This window comes from Protobothrops mucrosquamatus, unplaced genomic scaffold (genome assembly GCF_001527695.2).
Source record: "Protobothrops mucrosquamatus isolate PMUCROS unplaced genomic scaffold, P.Mucros_1.0 scaffold2317, whole genome shotgun sequence".
NCBI classification, from domain to species: domain Eukaryota; kingdom Metazoa; phylum Chordata; class Lepidosauria; order Squamata; family Viperidae; genus Protobothrops; species Protobothrops mucrosquamatus.
Genome location: NW_015388401.1, coordinates 221,915 through 240,409, shown reverse-complemented (window position 1 = coordinate 240,409; position 18,495 = coordinate 221,915). Strand labels below are relative to the sequence as shown.

Here is an 18,495-nt window from a genome sequence, read left to right as displayed (position 1 = left end):
CATTAACTTTCTATTTATGAGGTGGTTTTACATTGACAAAAGAAGGCTGATAAAATTATTTCACATGATTAAATTATTAGATTTCTTTAAAAAAGAAAAGGAACAATTATGATACAGTAGGTTGTATTTGTTTTCCTTCTAGTCCATCATGTTTGATTCTTGGAGATTGCCTGGAAATGTTCCTGCAATTTTCTTGGTAAGGTTTTTCAGAAGTCATTTGCCATTGCCTCCTTATTAGGGCTGAAAGAAAGTGATTGGCCCAAGGTCACCCAGCTGGCTTTGTGTCTAAGATGAGACTGGAACTCATGGTCTCCCGGTTTCTAGACTGATGCCTTAACTACCACATCAAACTGGCTGTCAGATAAACTTACAAAGATAGACAGATGAAGAAGATATAGGCATAAATTATTTTTCTTTCTGCACAGATTTATATTGTTTCTTCCCTTTCTTTATATATTTGTCTTTATATTCCTCCATCCATCCATCCATCCATCCATCCATCCATCCATCCATCCATCCATCTATCTATCTATCTATCTGTCTGTCTATCTATCTATCTATCTATCTATCTATCTATCTATCTATCTATCTATCTATCTATCTATCTATCTATCTATCTATCTATCTATCTATCTACCTAAGTGAAAATCAAAATGATATTTCAATTCAATTTATAATATTTATTGTTGTAATTGTCAGTTGTGAAAAATAAAATGAAACTCAGAGTTGCTGGCATTAAAAATGTGCAAACATCAGTAAGAAAATTAAAACATTGTTATTATAGCAGATAAAAATAATGGATAAACATTAGAAAATTTGGTAAAATCATCTCTCCAAAAAGCACTAGATTCAGGGAAGCAGTATGACATTAGACAAAGAGGCCTCACAAACCGTTCAACATAGTAGCAGGGTGTAAGATGCAGGTAGGAACAGCATACACTGAATGGCACAGTCAAAATGCTGCCATTGTGTTCCAGAAGATTTACACAGTGTATGGGCTCCCAAGTCCAGAGGGAAGAACAGGGATTAAGTATCACATCCATATCTCTGTTTCTATCTCTGTTTCTAGTTCCTGACCAAAGTTTCATGAATGCCTGTTGGGGAGATGGCACTGTAACTAACTTCAAATGAAAATTAAATAATAACTGTAACCTCTCAACCTAAAACAATGCCCTCCTTAAAAAAAATATGAACAGTGGGTATCTGCAGAACTGGCTAAATTTCCAAATTATCCAAATGGCTAAACGCCCATATATATATGGGCGTTTCAGCCCTAATATATATTATATGTATTCTGGCTAGAGTCATTAGATGACAGATGAAGAAGCAGCCAGCAACCATTTTAATTTCTTGAAATGTTACTGAACAGAGCTATGTTAGAAACATTGAGAAATATTTGGTTTTTAATTTGGTTTTATAGGGGTTTATATTTCTATTTTGTATTTGTATTTGTTTTTAATATGCTGTGCACCGCCCTGAGTCCTACGGGAGAAGGGCGGTATATAAATTAAATTATTATTATTATTATTATTAAATTCAATTCAGCCCAGGAAAGGACAAAGGAGAACATGAATCATTCCAGTACAGAAAGATTGTAGTTTCTATATATAATCATCTTTCTAGTGTCACATAATAATAGGCTATCTGTGATAACTACGGCTTATCAGTTAGAGTACTTTTAGGAATGTGCAAATTTGCCTAAGCAATTTTCCTTGCCTGAAAAACATTCTGAGGAATTTTTGCAACATTCTTCAAACAAGCTAGTTGTGTAAGAAAACCCTATGTTGCTTTATAAGTACTTTGTCAGCTTCTATCTAAAACAGTGTTCTTCCAAATTGGCAACCTGAAGATATGTTGGTTTTGATTCCAGAATTCCTTAACAAGCATAGGGAATTCTGGGAAATTAGGGAATTGAATCCACACATCTTAAAGTTGCCAGGTTTGAAAAATACTAATTTAACTGTCTCCCGCTTTTCTCTTTTCATCTTTCCTTTTGCCTACCTCAGCTCTTGTTGATAAGAAAAGGAGATGGGAAATGAGATAAACTTATCTGAAATTACTCTTATTAATAATGTACATTTCCTCTTCAAAATGTTTCAAAATATAATTAAGAAAGAAAGCAAATTTGCACAGCATGCCATTTTTCCACGTTTGACTTTGAAAAATACTACTTACCTCCAGCATTAAGGAATCGTTTTCCACTGCGGACAATCGGGTATTTGTCAGACAATCTTTTATCAGGCCATATCAAGCCATCTGCTGCAAATACAACTTTATGGTTAATTTGCTGAAACTTCTTCAATAATTCCTCAGGTCCTCCAGCAAATATAACATCATAACTAAAGAGAGTAGAAAAAGTGACTGTTAAAAAGCATTTCTACACTTCAACAGTAGCATTCAACAAAAGAGAACAATTCTACCTTTATAGTGTAAGGATTCAGGTGTTATTCAGATGTAAACTTTACATTTAGAAAAATGAGACAACTCTATTTTTTATCTCATTCACTTAGCCTCAGGTTATTTCCAATTTTTCTTTCAAAACAAGTCTATTTGCTTCTGTCCATTTATCGCTGCAGCCATTTTTACCATTCTAATGTATTTCCAATACTGAGGCCAAGAAGGTGGGAAAAAGGTTTTCTGAAAGAATTGTAGAGAAATAGCATGGGAGAGAGACCATTTACTCTGCTTTTCAGTATGTTCCTTCTACAACTGAAACCAATGTGCAGAAACCTCAACATTCAACAGAAATTTTCTTCTCCTGTGAGTTTCATTTTTTGCTATATTTTCCAAGCTCATGAGAAATTCCATTCAATTCCCCATGGTGTGTTTCAGAGTTTACAAGGCTGTTGGAGGTGGTAGAGCTGAAGCTGTTATCTTCTATTACACAATTTCCCTACATTCTGAAGCCTCTGTGGCTGCCCACACTTCTTAGTCCAAAACACGTCATGTAAGGAGTTGTCTCATAGGGGCTTCTTTTAGGAAGCAGGAAAGCTAGAGAGGCTACAAAGCTACAGAACAGGACATTCTTCCATCCTGTCCTATACTTCCAAATTCCACCCAGGATAATTCATGATATTACATGAACTACTACATGATATTATTTACTATTGTTATTTTTATATTTTTAATCTTTTTTTTTCTTTTTATTATTGTAAGCTACCAGAGTAGTCCAGGAGGTGATAAATAAATTTAAGAAATAAACAAACAAACATTCATTTTTACTTTGAAAGAAATTGTAATGGAAATTTTCTTTCATTCAACCTAGATCAGGACTGATAGAAAAATGCATGTAAAACACTGGGCACTGGCTATAATGTGCCCTGTGTTTTACATGCGCAGACAGAAATCAGTGGAGAATAGTTTCCAAAATAGTTGATTCGTAACCTTTAATTTGCATTCTCAAACAAATCCCAGATAGATAATATCTAGCTGTCCCTAGGTGTTGCCTACTTAGTAGTAGCTTAAAGTTGTCCAGGTTGAGAAACATTTGCCTTAGAACAGGGCTTTTCAACCTTTTCACCCATTGTACCACTTTTAGGATATGGCAATATGCAAGTACCACCAGTCGCCTAGCAAGGTGTCAAAAACTTGATGACCAAAAAAAAAGGAAAAAAGTGATAAAGTATAGGTAGTCCTCGACTTACAACAATTCGCTTAGTGACTGTTCAAAGTTACAATGGCACTGAAAAAAGTCCCCCCCCAAGCCACAGCCAAGCAAGACACCCGCCTGCCCACCCAGTGGTGCTCTTCCTCCTGTCCGAGGTTTTCATTGTTGTGAGCATTTCTGTTGAGGATTGGCAGCGAGGGTGGGGTGGGGGGGTGTTTGGTTTTTATTCCCCCTGTCTGCTGGGTGGTTGCAGCAGGTTTTGGTCACTTCACATGACCCTGGGACACTGTGACCATCATACTTATGAATCAGTTGCCAAGCATCTGAATGTAAATCACAAGACCCTGGAGATGCTACAACATTCCAGCTGATCAGCGCTTCTTCTGGGCTCAGCAGAAGCACAAGGATCAATGCTGAGCTCCAGCTGGAGCCTGGCACTGATCCTGGTGCTTCCACTGAGCCCTGACAGCCCTGCAGCTCCAGCTATCTCTCACTCAGGTGCTGCCACCAGTTCAGCTCATTCCCCTCCCCCGCTACCACTTTTCTAGGATGGTCGCGTACCACCTGCCAGGTGCCAATGTACCACAGGTGGCACCCGTACCACTGGTTGAAAAGCCCTGCCTTAGAACATGTTCCAACAACATGATCCAATCCATTGAACCAAATCTCTACTCCAGCACCTTTGTGATACCCGTGCCATACTTTTTCTGCAAGTGCAATTGATACAATAGCAACTTGATGAAATGTAGAGGCTGTCTTTCCTTAAAGATATAACATTAATTTCGTATATCTATAACTATTGAATTATTGAATTAATTATTGTGGTTTTGTGTGTGCTTGTTTTATTCCTAATGTCCCACTGCCACTCTTCAAATATTTTCAAGAATCCCTGTCACCACCGGAAGTTTCTCTACATTATCACAAGACAACTATATTGTAGATGCAAATACAGCATCTACAGTCCCTTGCAGTTTTTATACCTTCAGTTCCCCAAATGGATATGGAAAAGAATATTTTTTCTTCCATATTTGTAATCATAAATCAGAATAACAAGAGTTGAAAGGAACCTTGGAGGTCTTCTAGTCCAACCCCCTACTCGGGCAGAAAACTAACTCAGACAAATGGTTTGTCCAATCTCTTCTTAAAAACCTCCAGTGTTGGAGCATCCACAACTTCGGGACGCAGATTGCTCCACTGATTAATTATTCTTACTGTCAGGAAACTTATGTATTGGTTCTCTCCTTGATTAATTTCAATTAAATAGGATTGTGCAGAAATATACTCTTTATCTATTCCTATTTTCTGTTTTTAATGTCTCTACCTTTTTAATTTTTCACATTGCATTTTCATACTGCTGCTCCAGCTGTCTGAAATATTTCTGGCTTTTTTATTTTCATCTTAGTCATGTCCATGAAACAGAAAATGTAATTTTGTTTCGAACCTGAAACAAACACAGAGTGTCTCTAAAGTCTTGCCAAATTGTTCTGGATTAGCCATTGGCCACAACTGGGCAAAAAGAAAAAAGAAATTGCAGAACTCTGTGTGCTGTTTGGATTTTGGCTAAAACAAAAGCTGCAGGGATTCTGGAACAATCTCATAGGATAAGAAGGGCAAGGCTATTACACATCCTCTCTCTGCTGTCCTTCCAAAGCATCTCCCAATGCAGCATATCCCAGTACTTACAATTCACCCCCCCTCTCTCTCTCTCACACACACAGACACACTTAAAGTTCTTTTCCTTCCCTTTTGCTGTAGTCAATGACTTTGAGTGGCATATTTCACTTCCATCCCATGGCCTTCCTTTTTTTGCCTCCTTCCAGCTGCTGTCACTCATTTCCCAGAATTGCACTTCCCATTGCCATCAATATTCCAATGCTTTTCCTTCCCTAAAATTTTAATGCTACACCCTTGCCATTTTTCCAATTCCCCCTTTTATTATACTGTTGTTATATTGTTTCAATAAGTGATATTTGTACAGAATTAATTACTAACATTCTATTGTTCTTATCAAATATTAGAAATAAAAGACAAAGAAATGTTCTATCAGTATTAATTATAAGTTAGAATATTGATATTACATGCTTAAATTATCTGACTTTTTCATATGCTATTGAGTATAAGATAAAGAAAAACTGCTTCAAATCACATCAAAGGATATATTTTTTAATGCTATAAAGGTTTTGATCTGGAGCTAGTTACTTAGTACTGAAGCCTCCATTCTATAATTGCTAATGAAATAAAAGAAAGAAAGAAGATAAAAAAAAACCCAACTTAGGCAGAATTGAAGCAGGAGGAGGAGGAGGAGGAGGAGGAGGAGGAGATGGTGGTTGATTTTTAACTTTCCCCTTTTTGTACATTTGCCATTTAGTAGAACAAATGCCACCATATCAAAGGATGCTAGCCAAAATAAAATCTTTTTGGTACATGCATGATAGGTTTGTTTTTAAAAAACTAAAAATTATACTATATCCATGCCATATGCTATATCCATGCCATATGCTATGTCTGTAGTAGTAACTTTAAAATCCTAATCATGGAAAAGTATATTAATGTAGAGCTTAGGAAAAGTTAACTGAACTGCTAAAGGTCCACTACTTCTTGACCAGACCATGAACCACTTCAGAATTTTGTTACAACACAGATGCAATGATTTGAACATTAGCATCCCTTTGAATGGAAAAGTTTGGATTGTAGGGTCAGTAAAAGATAATAAGGTTTCCCTTTCCAAACTGATCTTAACACCAGGCCTATCAAACTAATTTTTATGAATTCATATATGGCGTACATAATGTACCATGTTTAGATGATTTAGAAGAGACATATGCTAAGAAAAATTGGCTACCAGGTTTGGAAGTGAACTGACATTTTCCTAGTTTTTATTTTCTCTTTCTATCATCTATAGATATAAACTGAATCAAATAATACTATATATATCCTCCTGAGCTCTTGTAAGATAAGTAGATAGAATATGAATGCCTATTAAGTGCCTGTTAAAATCACAAACACTTATTTGGTGAATTTGGGTCACTTTCTGTATCTCTTTCCAGTATAATTCAGAGTAAATGTTAAAGCTTTTAAATCAGAGTATGTTGCCTTAGGATCTTAGCGACTAAAAATAAGACAGAACCATTGAATATATAGGCTGTATTTGATTCTATTATTACAATGGTTGCAATCCTAAATTTCATTTAAAATCTAAAAAGAATCTCAAAAATCTAATAACTTTCATTATTTTTTTTTCTTTTAAAAATGAACTAATTGAATGTAGAATATGTTAAGTACAAGGAATATCGTGAATAGAGAGCAACTAAACATGTACCTTGGTTTGCTCACATCAGACTCCAAGAAGCATATCAAAATGAGATTTAATGTAGAGGTTAAGATACTGGAATAGGAACTGGAATACCATAAATTCTATTTTTCTGAGGCCTTTAGGCATGAAAACTGGCTGGATTATTTTTACAATTTTACTACAATCTCTCTTTCTTAGTCCAACTGCCTTGAGTTGTACAAAAATAAAGGCAGGATAATCATCTACTGTATAAGTAAAGAGTGATCAGAACTCTGTCAAAAAATGAAAAGCTTTCCAAGTTAATCACCAAAATACATACCTAAATTATAACAATTTCTTAACTATAACCACTACAAAACTGCCCAGGATTAAGTTTGCTAACTCCCTCTTTCCCTGAAAAAGCCTGCTTGAGAAATTGCTCTATGATTCATTTAGCTATTTTCAGTTTCGTGTTTACACTTACTATAACATATTCCTAGTAATTAAGATAAAAGGAGAATGTAAACTTATTTGGACATTAAGAGAAAACATGTCCTTCGGCATATGAATGAGGAAAGAAATGTTCTCGGTATTTTACCTTTATCAACAACTCAGTATAGAACTTAACGTCATTTTAATAGAGTAATAGAATAATACGGTTGGAGGAGATCTTGAGGTTTTCTAATGCAATCCCCAGGTGTTTGCATATATATAGGTAGGAAGCTTCATATGTACAACTAAAATGGTCCTATAGTTCAATCTATATTCCAAAGACAAGAAATGTTTCCTATAATTCAGGAGTAAGAAGTGTTTCATGCTGTGGTCTGCACTTTTGAACATCACGTCAGAACCTTCAGTTCAAAAAGTGGGCAGGCTAATACAAACCCTAGGTTTCCATTAATTTACATTTCATTAACATCTACTTCATTTTATGAGTTAATATTATTATTCCAACACTGGAAGTTTTTAAGAAGAGATTGGACAGCCATGTGTCTGAAATGGTATAAGGTTTCCTGCCTGAGCAGGGGGTTGGACTAGATGACCTCCAAGGTCTCTTCCAACTTTATTATTATTATTATTATTATTATTATTATTATTATTATTATTATTATTATTATTATTATTATTATTATTATTATTATTATTCATTAATTTAATAATTCACCATCTCATACTAAACCTTCAACTTACTGACAACTATGGAAAACTTTGAATACTTGGAATAAATTCTGTTCTCTAAGGACTGAATAGGGCTTAAGCTGTCAGCACAAACTGATGCATCTCACAGATGTTACTATTTAAAACATGTATTACTTTGCAGAAACTCTATTCACATCTGGATATATATTTCTGAAAAAAAAACTTTAAAGAATGCCGATGGTATTCTATGTCTGGACACCTAGTTCAATTGTTGGAAAAATTATTGCTAAAGTAGTGCTTTTCCAGGAATTACTACAAATCAAAATTAAAAGGTACAGCAGTCTCCATATTACTCCAAATTATATAAATTATGTTATATTATATAAATAATATAATTCCATATTATTCAATTTTTAGAATAAGATATTTAAACATTTTATTAATATTCCTGAAGAACTTCATGACTAATTCTAGATGATGATGATGATGATGATGATGATGATGTGTGTATGTGTGTGTGTGTGTGTGGAGAGAGAGAGAGAGAGAGAGAGAGAGAGAGAGAGAGAGAGAGAGAGAGAGAGAGAGAGAATAGACAGATATGGTCTCTTATTTTCTTTTCAGAACCTCAAAACATTTCTTTACATCATGGTATAAATGGGAGTTTCCACTATCTATCTGTCAGGATCAGTAATAATCTCTAGAGTTCAAGTTTAAACTGTGCAAGACAAGTTCATAACCCTTTTAGAACCTGAAATATGTCACAAAAATGCAGCCATTATTTTGCTCATTTATTTTCTTTTTTAAAAAAGTTTTTTTTAATTTTAAAAAATTATTTTTTTAAAAAAGGTAGCTAATTCATCCATTCCATGGGTTTTTAATCAGCAAAGGAAATCATAGCAATGATCAACTAAAAAAATATGATTTTCTGGGTAAAATTTATTAGTTACTCCATTAACTATGCACACAACAACCCAAGATTTATCCTAATTGTGAATGAACAGATATGGGTCTTCTACATAATAAAAATATCAATAGAGACCTAAATTCACAGTCTTTCTATGGTCATCATGAACTTATTTATTTGTGTCTTTAAAAAAAGTAATCCATAACAATGGAAAATATAAGGAAGCTCTAACTTCCAAAGTTTTCAAGGTCTAACTACCTAACTACAAAATTCACATTTGTCTATCAATATAAAAACTGTATAATGGCAATTCAGGCTCCTTGAGAATCCTAATATTATTTCTCTTTCCTGTTGCCAAAAACATTCCACAAACTACTCAGAGTCCCTTAGGTAAGATCGATGGTGTAGAAATGTGATAAATATATAAATTCCACAGCAGCTTTCTGCAGAATGCTCATTGATTTATCTAATGTTATATTGTTTGTAAGCCACCTAAAGTCACTGAGAGTGAGTGGTTGGCCATATAAATCTAATTAATTAAGAAATAATTCCAGAAAATTTCCCCAGGCTGAATTCTATTATCCCCACTTTTGTTCTCAAGAACTTTTTTAAAACAATACCTTTCATTCTAAAGAATTTATTCATGAAACCTTTTGTGTGAAGCATTGGTATACCTTTCTGCCAGGATACATAAATATTATAGAATAAGATGCAACAGACCACATAGAAGGGAAATGTATACATGCATTTCATCCTTGTGCATTATGTACATAAATTACAGTCACAAGATGCTGGGTGACTACATGTCTCCATTTCTCCAAAAAATTCTGACTAGCATGGATGTTTTTAATCATAGCAAGCAAATATTCTAATGGTCAAGGGTTAAATGGATGCTCTACTTTTAGTGTCAGAAAAGATTGTAACAATTAATTATATCAAAGGTTGTGGGAAATTTTACAGTAGAGTGTTAAATTTGCAACAGTAACAAAGTACAACACTTAAATAAACCAGAAGTAAGATATCAAATATGGTATATTAAGTAATAGAAAATGTAACATCAAAAAACTTAGAATTGGAAAATAAAGACATTTCAGATTATTAAAAGATGACTTACACTGATTGAAAAGAGCAGTTTTGCAATACCTATTAACAAGCTATGATTCTTGTAGAAGAGCATATAATGAACCTAGATTGGAAATTTGATAAACAAGTTAAGTGAAAATCCATGGTAAATGGTAACGGTGAATTACTTCTGTAATCCTTCCCAGAAAAGCACACGATTCAGTCTTCAGAAGTTGAGCCTGACTTGAAGAGTTTTATCTTTTAAAAGCTACTAATCCTATTTGGAGTCGAGGAGGGTACCAGACAGAGAGGTGCTGTTTTACAAAAGGAAAAGAAAACAGACTCTTTTCATGTTCTAAGAGTATGGTGAGAATTTGCAGAAGGGAAATAAATTATATGCATAATTTATTGGTATAATTTTTTGGTATAATTAGGGAATACCTAGTAGGTTTCTAAAAATTTTCACTGTCACACTTTCCCCAAGTTTTGGCAGAAGGATGAAAGAAAAGAAATTTGCTTTGGGATTTCTTCTGTTTCCAAAAGCTGTCTGGTTGATGCTACAAACAGCCTCTGGGCAAATTCACCAAACCAGAGACTGAGATAAAGAACAATGCAAAAGAAGGAAAAGGTGACACACACAGAGGAAAGTGGTAGCTGGCTCAGAGCTACATTTTCCCTCTTTCCAAAGCTGAAAGTAGAAATGTTAATCCGGTGACATGATCCAGATGCAACAGAGAGCACAGCTTTCCAGACAGAATTTTCTTCACCACAAAGCAGAATGACCTAATATTGTTCTGCTGGCTTCTTCTACCCTTTGTCTGTCCCAGAAAAGAATCATCCAGACTATTTGTTAAAGTAGTCACAAAGCAGTCAGGCAAAAAAAAAAAAAAAAAGGAATATGTTGGGATAGCCAGATTGCTTTTGTTAATTTGTTCTAATTACTGCTTTATAATTAGTCCAGAGGTTAACTGTGTGATGACCACTTAACTTCAATAAAAGTAAAAAATTATTATTAACAAATATTTTATTAACAAAACAAAGGCAAAGTGGAATACTTAAATCCCCCTCTACATCTGTGAAAATTGCATTTCTTCCATATCAATGACAAATGTTAAAATGCTTGTCTGATCCAGAGATATAAGAAACGTAGTATCTAAGTTCATGACTCAGCATCTGATTTTCCATTTCAGAAGATTGGCATGCTGCTATTATATAGCTACAGTTTCTATGCATTTAATATTGCTAGTTAAAAAGACATGTTGCCAGTCTTTTCTGACTGAAAGGACTAACTCATACAATAAGAATGAGCGATACAATTCTGGGCTGTACAGTTCATACCTTCTAAAGTCTTAATAATCTCTTTGACATCTTCAAGAATATAACTGCAATAGTTTCTGAAAATGTTTTACATCTCTAAGTCCACTAGGGGAAAAAAAAAGCTGGACATAGAAAACAGATTCTATTTCTGTTCCTTAAGAACATCAGAAAACATCCAGCATGATGCAACAAAACTAACAATATTATGACTTTCCCAATGACTAGAATGTGAAACCCAAACAAGGAATTCTTCTTACCAATCCACATACATAACCACCAAATCTTCTTGATCAGCATACGTCTCCAATGCAGATTTTAACAGACGTACTTTCTGACCTCCACCAATAGAATTTGGTCCCTCTCTTCCTTTCCACTTTTCACCTTTGCCTAAGACCTAAAAAAAGAAATAACATTGTTTTTATTTTCTGTTTTTCTTTATTAAAAATATGTTGCCATCATTTCAGTAGTTAAGAAGAACACAGACAACTGGGCTGGGTCAGATCCATAGCTGCTCTTGTTTTATCCTGTTCTGCTTCAGATTTTTACAAAGGGATCTTTCCTAAACCTGCCAAAAATTGAATGTGTTGAAATCAATCAAGATAAATTTCACACTGTTTTTCAAACTGAGTCAGATGACAAAAATTATAGAGTATTTCTACCCATACCTAATTTTTACATTTCTCATAGCCATTTTTTAGTTGTGAACAACAGATTCAATTTTTTGTTTACTACTAATAGCAACATCTACCATGGGTCCAGTGTTGAAAGTGGACTAATTCTGAGTTTGGTGCTCTCTGATCTTGATTGTTTGTTTGTAGATATTTTATTACCCAACATCATCAGACTGGTGATATTACTTAAGCAATGAAACATCTGTAAGCAAACAACCAAGATCAGAGGGCACCAGGAACAGTATAGTTCAACCCTCAGGTATATATATTTGGTTCTATTGGAGAATAGAAAAATATCCTTTGTCTACAAAAAATAATATATATATTATTATATATATATGACATCCAGCATGTATTTACAGCATCCCAAGGCCTTGAATTATCATTTGCAACCTTCTTAGGGAATTTCTAATAAATAAAGTCAATGGGGGAAGCCAGATTAACTACTTAACTACCTCATGATTCACTTAACAACTGTAGTGATTCACTTAATAATCCTTGCAAAAAAGGATGTAGCCTTGGGGCATGACTCAATTGCCCTGCTTAGCAATGGAAATGTTGGGCTCATTTGTGGTCAAAAATCAAGGTCTAACTGAATAAGAAAGCTTACCAACTTGGAAAAATAATAATAAAATAATCTCCAATTTCCTTTCTCCAGATCTAAGAAACTTACACTTCTACCCTTATATGTTCTGTACCATCATTCTATTTACAGTGACCATCTGCCTAGCTCACAAAATATTTGTCTACAAAAATTCATGGAATATTCTATTATATTATATAGAATATAATATATTCTATTCTAAGAGTTGTAAACTTGCACTAAGATAATGCTGTTTGTAACTTCATGTGAAAGAAAAAATGGGGGGAACTGATCAAGGAGAGAAGCAACCTAGAACTAAGGAGAAACTTCCTGACAGTTAGAACAATTAACCAATGGAACAACCTGCCTCCAGAAGTGGTGAATGCTCCAATACTGGAAGTTTTTAAGAAGAGACTGGACAGCCATTTGTCTGAAATGGTGTAGGGTTCCTGCCTGGGCAGGGGGTTGGACTCGATGACCTCCAAGGTCCCTTCCAACTTTTTTATTTTATTATTATTATTATTATTATTATTATTATTATTATTATTATTATTATTATTATTATTATTATTATTATTATCTCATATTTGATAACTGGTGTCATTGGTTTCTGTAGTTTGGGATACAAAAATTTATGAGTAGTGAAATGCTGACTTAATACGGATTAACTTTAGAGGACATGATATTTGAAAGAGTGTATATATGCATAATAGGCTTTACTTTAACTTTTCTTTTTCTTTTTTTTTAAGAAAAGAATAGTTGACCCCTTACTCCACTTGTGTTAAAAGAACTGATTGATATTCACTAACTTTTACAACATATGCTTGTAATTAAAATATCAGAAGAACCAAAAGTTAAGGGTAGACTTGGGAAAACTGCTCCTTTTTGTGCAAATTAGGAAAAAGCTTCTAGTGCTTTACCTCTATCTCTTTCCATTGGACTAATTGGACTAATGCCTAAAATATACTTTTACACTATTGTAGCTAAAGTACTTTCATAATACTAAGCTGCAGAATGTTCCATGAGTTTTACATTATCTGATATTTACTGAAGTAGCTGGTTGGGAAGTTCCAAAAAAATTGAGCAGGAATCAAGGTTTTAACAGGTACAAAACATTAGAACAAACATGGTCTTTCTGTCTTCTTTAGTCCTTTTGATAGTGATTACAAAGCTTTTTTCTCAAGCTGGTAACTTATGATAAACTAGAAAAATGGGAGAAAGCTCATACCTGATGTCCTGATTTCCAATCAGTATATAGGTTGGTATGAAAAGTAAATTTGGTTGTTTTTTAAGACCTTATAAACTAGCTACAAAACAGTCAACAGAATCTAAATATGTTAGGTGAATCAATTTTTCTTTGCATAGATGAACTCTGTTCTTTCATTCTTAAATATGTTATATTTTCTCCTTTTTAAAGAGATACAATGTGAAAATAGGTGGCACATGATCAGTTATTGCTTATTTTAAAGTTACTAAACCATAACTGTGTTTGCAGTCTTTTAAGCATACAATTTCAAAACATATGCCTAGGCTGTTCATAAAAAAGAGTTTACTGGCAACATAACACAAAACACAATCCAGTTTCAACTTCAAATTTTCAGTATGTCCTCAATACTAATTGGATAAAAAAGTTTTTGTCTTACATCAAAGGAAATCTGATACATCATAGATTATGTCCTGAATATCTTGGTAATATTCACTTTTAAATGATGGTGCTAAAACTATAGAAGCCATTATCTGTATATTCGTATTGACTAAATCAGAAAAACAAGTATCTCGCTGAATCATCAAACGAAAAATAAATTGTACTGAGATGGGAAGAGGTGATATTGTTAATATGAAATTATGGAATAAAAGGGAATATTTTTGAATCATAACAGATGCAAGCACCATGAAGATAATTGAATGGAAACCCAAAAAGGTAATATTTACAGACTGTTAAAAATCTTGCCAGCGTTTCAGTCTATAACTCTATGAAACTGTCTCTTAAAATGAGTAAAAGACTACATCTGAAAGATTAAGAGCTAGGCAACACTAACAAAGTGCTATTGGAGGGAATATTATTGAGCTGGCAAACACATGCAGGACATGGCAACAGAAAGATTTTCTGATTTCATTCTGTTTTTATTTTCGCATAGTATAACCTAATTCATAAATGTGTCATATATGTAGGTCCACAGAGTGGAAATTGTCTGCAACATCATGAAATGGCAAATGAACACACAATACCTTTACTGTGTAGTTGAAGTGATTTGCTGATTGCATAAATCGGTGGAAGCCATCTGTTTCCTTGGTTGCGATAGTTAGAATTAAAAGCTTATCTAGTGAAGGAAAAAAGAGAAGACATTTGTTCCTGACTGATGAAATAAGATAGCTCTGAAAAATAAGGAACAATTGTGAAGTTGGCTAAACTCATCCAACATCTCTTGTAATAAATCAAATCTTCATTTCACCTTAAATCATAACAGTAAACTAAGTTAATTTGTTTCATCAGAACCTCAGAATTTAAGAAATTTACATAAACTTAGATGTCAAAAACAGCATAAAAGAATACTGTTGAATGGAAATATGATATTATCCATTACTATTTAAATAATAGTTTTATTTAATTATGCAAATTTATAATTAGAATGAAATGCAATTCATCAACAAACTTCATTTTAAAGATTAGAATGAAAACTGTCACATCTATTTCAAAAGCTGGCTTATGGAAAACATCTGTCTAAATGAATTGTTAGTGTCCAATTACATGGGATGGGAACCATTACACGTTCAGGCCAGATTTACAACTTGGCCTCCACAGGTACTATTGCTAACCAAAATGCTTCAAAATGTTCATATTCAGAATAAAAACTTGTATAGCACAAATGAGAAAATCCATTCTGAGTGGTTTCAATTTGAATGTTACTGACAATTAGTCAGTAATGGATTTCTATCTCAGAGTATTGTTCTAAATGCCTCACCATTAGTACTAATTATAGAGAGCCAATTTGATGTAATTATTAAGGTATTAAGCTAGAAATCAGGAGACCCTGAATTCTAGTCCCACTTTTGGCAAAAGCCAGCTCGGTGACCTTGGACCAGTCACTTTATTTTACTCCTAGAGAAGAGGAAATGGCAAACCATTCCTGAACCATTTTGCCAAGAAGATGTCTAGGCAATCGGACACAATTGAACGAAAGGGGGGGAAAAGAAGTACTAGTTATATTTCAGTATAGGGAAAATATTTGTTAGATATGGTATTAATTATAGGTGTTGTTACTATTTTTAAAAAAGTACTAGTGAATTGAAAATTGCAGTATAATTTTTAACAAATCTCCTTGTGAACCATAGAACGCAATGATGAACCTACTATTTTTTCTTGTTTGTTTACAGAGCAAGAATTATGAAGCTTGTGAAAGAGAAAATAGAAGTATAGTATGCTAGAAAATGAGATTGCATATGACTAAGTAAGACAAATCAAATCTCTCAGCAGCAATAAAATTACTTCCATTCCATTTTGAATAACATTGTGGAAATGATGAAACTTTGATATATTGTATGTACGACTTTTGTTTGGAAGGACTATAAATTCAATTCATTTCTGGTATTCTAAATAAATTCATGATCTTAAGATTTACACTAGATTCTAATTAAATCATCATTATCCCCCTTGCAAGCCAAAAACCTGCTTACTCCCGTTTTATCTTACCAATAGTCTTCCAAATATTCTCCTTTCTCGGGAATTAAGAAGCAAAGTGTGAGATACAAATAAGAGATGTGCTTTCTGCAACCATATGAACACTCCTTTGTTCTAATCACTTCATAGCAAAAATGTCTAAATGTTTACAAATATTCTATCCCAATCAGAATACCGCACAGGGAAATTTATAAATTAATATTTATCTATAATGTTTTTAGTTGTATTCCTTTCTATTTCACTCTCAGCCCAGTCCACCCGAGTGGGAAAATAGCAGGAAGAAGGAATACTTGGTACATTTGTCCTAGTGGTGGGATTCAAATAATTTAACTGGTTCTGTTAGTCGTAATCACCAGCATTACGCGCCTCGCATATTCATCATCACTGCATTGTTGTCATCACTGGCACAACGCATGTCGCACTGACATTATCACAGACACGACATGCATCGCACTGATGTCATCACCGGCATGACACGCCTTGTGGCATCGGCACCACCAGCGTAACACACCTTGTAGTGGTGGTGTCACCAGCACAACACTCCTCACAGATTTATTGTAACCGGTTCACCAAACTCAACAAAAAGTTAGGTATCGGTTCTGCTGAACTCGTGCAAACCGGCTGAATCCCACCATTGATTGTCCCCTTTAGCTACTTTGAAGTGATAAAGTCAGGATAAAAATCTAATAATAATTAAAGTAATAAGTTCTGTTTATGTGTCAAAAGTAATTCAAAAGTGCACAGGAATAGATGTTCTGCTTTTAAAAGCACCATATCTTTCCTCTTGTTTTTTACTCAAATCTGAAAAAAAAAACAGAAAAACTAGTCTGCTTTCAGGAGTCAAATGAATGAACATTTATTTTTTTCACTTGCATGGATATGTAAAAAAAGATATGGTTGCTTTAAAGAGATGCTGTTCTTTTTTAATATTTTGAATGCACACACAACTTTACAAAAGAACTTCAAATATTTTGATCATGATGTGGATTTTTAGGATTACAAGCAATAAAGCAGGAAAAGACTATATATTAAATTCAACTATGAAGATCTTACTTGTTCATCAAGACTTCTGAAGCTAAAAAAATGTCAGTTTATAGTTTATTAAATTTCTTCTTGTGACTTAATAGCTATTATATTTCAACTTTTTTTTTTTAAAAAAAGCAAGTATGACTACATTTTACGTTTATATTGCTCATTGTGTGAAAAGGGTTAATTTAATTTCTATTATTTGTGTCAGCTTGCAAAATTTGTATTTTGAGAGGCAACAAAAATTGCTAAATAAACAAACAACATTCTCCTATATGAAATTAATTTAATCACATGTTGCATCAAGCATTAATGCGGTTGCTTGGTTTTGTTTAGAACCATGTGTGACCAGGGCTACTATGATTTGTTCACCAAATTATGATTAAGCAAACTTCAGCTTTTGCAATTTATGAAGCCACCCTCTGGGAGTGACAAAACAGGGATTATATGTTAGGATGTATTAACTCTTAGTGAAAGATGACAGGCAAAAAAGAATCAATTTCAACAGGAATATAAAATTCAAATCATTTGGATAAAATTCTATTGCCTTGAATATAACTTGGTCAGCAAACCTCTGAGGATAAATTCTGGAAAGACAATATACTTTATACTACTTGAAACAATGATGAACGAAAATCTATTTTCTACTTTATTGGAAACATTCTTACTCTGCAAAAAGGTTTTATTTTTCCATGTTATTCTCAAGGTGTTTCAGAATTTCTTTAAACATTTTTGGTGGATTTATTTTATTTTCATTGTTATAAATTATAGAAGATTCAGAAAAATGTTTAGCACAAAGCTAATATTAAATATATTCAGAATTCTACTATATTGTCATTTTATGACTTAGGTAATACATTAATTAACTACTCTCCCCACTTCCACAAAATACTCCAAACACAATAAACCATTTACTTAAATTGGTCTTTGAACTAGTATAAAGTCCATTTTCAATAAGTATGGATTATTTTACATATTTTAACAAGGTAAGATTATTGTATATATAAATCTCGTGCTAAAATTAAGCATCGATTAGTTAAGGAACAGTATTTTTTAACATTGCTAGTCATTCCAAGGAGAGGAACTTATTTCTTTCTTTAAGTGTATCCTTAGCTTTTTTTCACAATTGTCCATATTGGCTAAAGTTGTTGGGAACTGAAATTGAGCAATATCTGTAGGGTCAGAATTGCCAAATCCCCATTGGTACAAATACAAGCTAAAATATGACTAATTTC

At 33.5% G+C, this 18,495-nt stretch overlaps 1 protein-coding gene across 2 annotated transcripts in view; it reads right to left on the bottom strand.

Moving 5' to 3' along the window:
• Window positions 1-14,871, bottom strand: part of PLOD2 (procollagen-lysine,2-oxoglutarate 5-dioxygenase 2) — a 38,083-nt gene extending 23,212 nt beyond the window's left edge. For both annotated transcript variants that reach the window (XM_015824667.1, XM_015824668.1), the window contains exons 1-3: window positions 14,785-14,871; window positions 11,559-11,695; window positions 2,176-2,339 (exon numbers count right to left, since the gene is read on the bottom strand). In XM_015824667.1, the coding sequence (XP_015680153.1) occupies window positions 2,176-2,339; window positions 11,559-11,695; window positions 14,785-14,820 (337 nt within the window). In that variant the 5' untranslated portion in view covers window positions 14,821-14,871. The remainder of the gene's footprint in view (window positions 1-2,175; window positions 2,340-11,558; window positions 11,696-14,784) is intronic.
• Window positions 14,872-18,495: the final 3,624 nt, after the last annotated feature.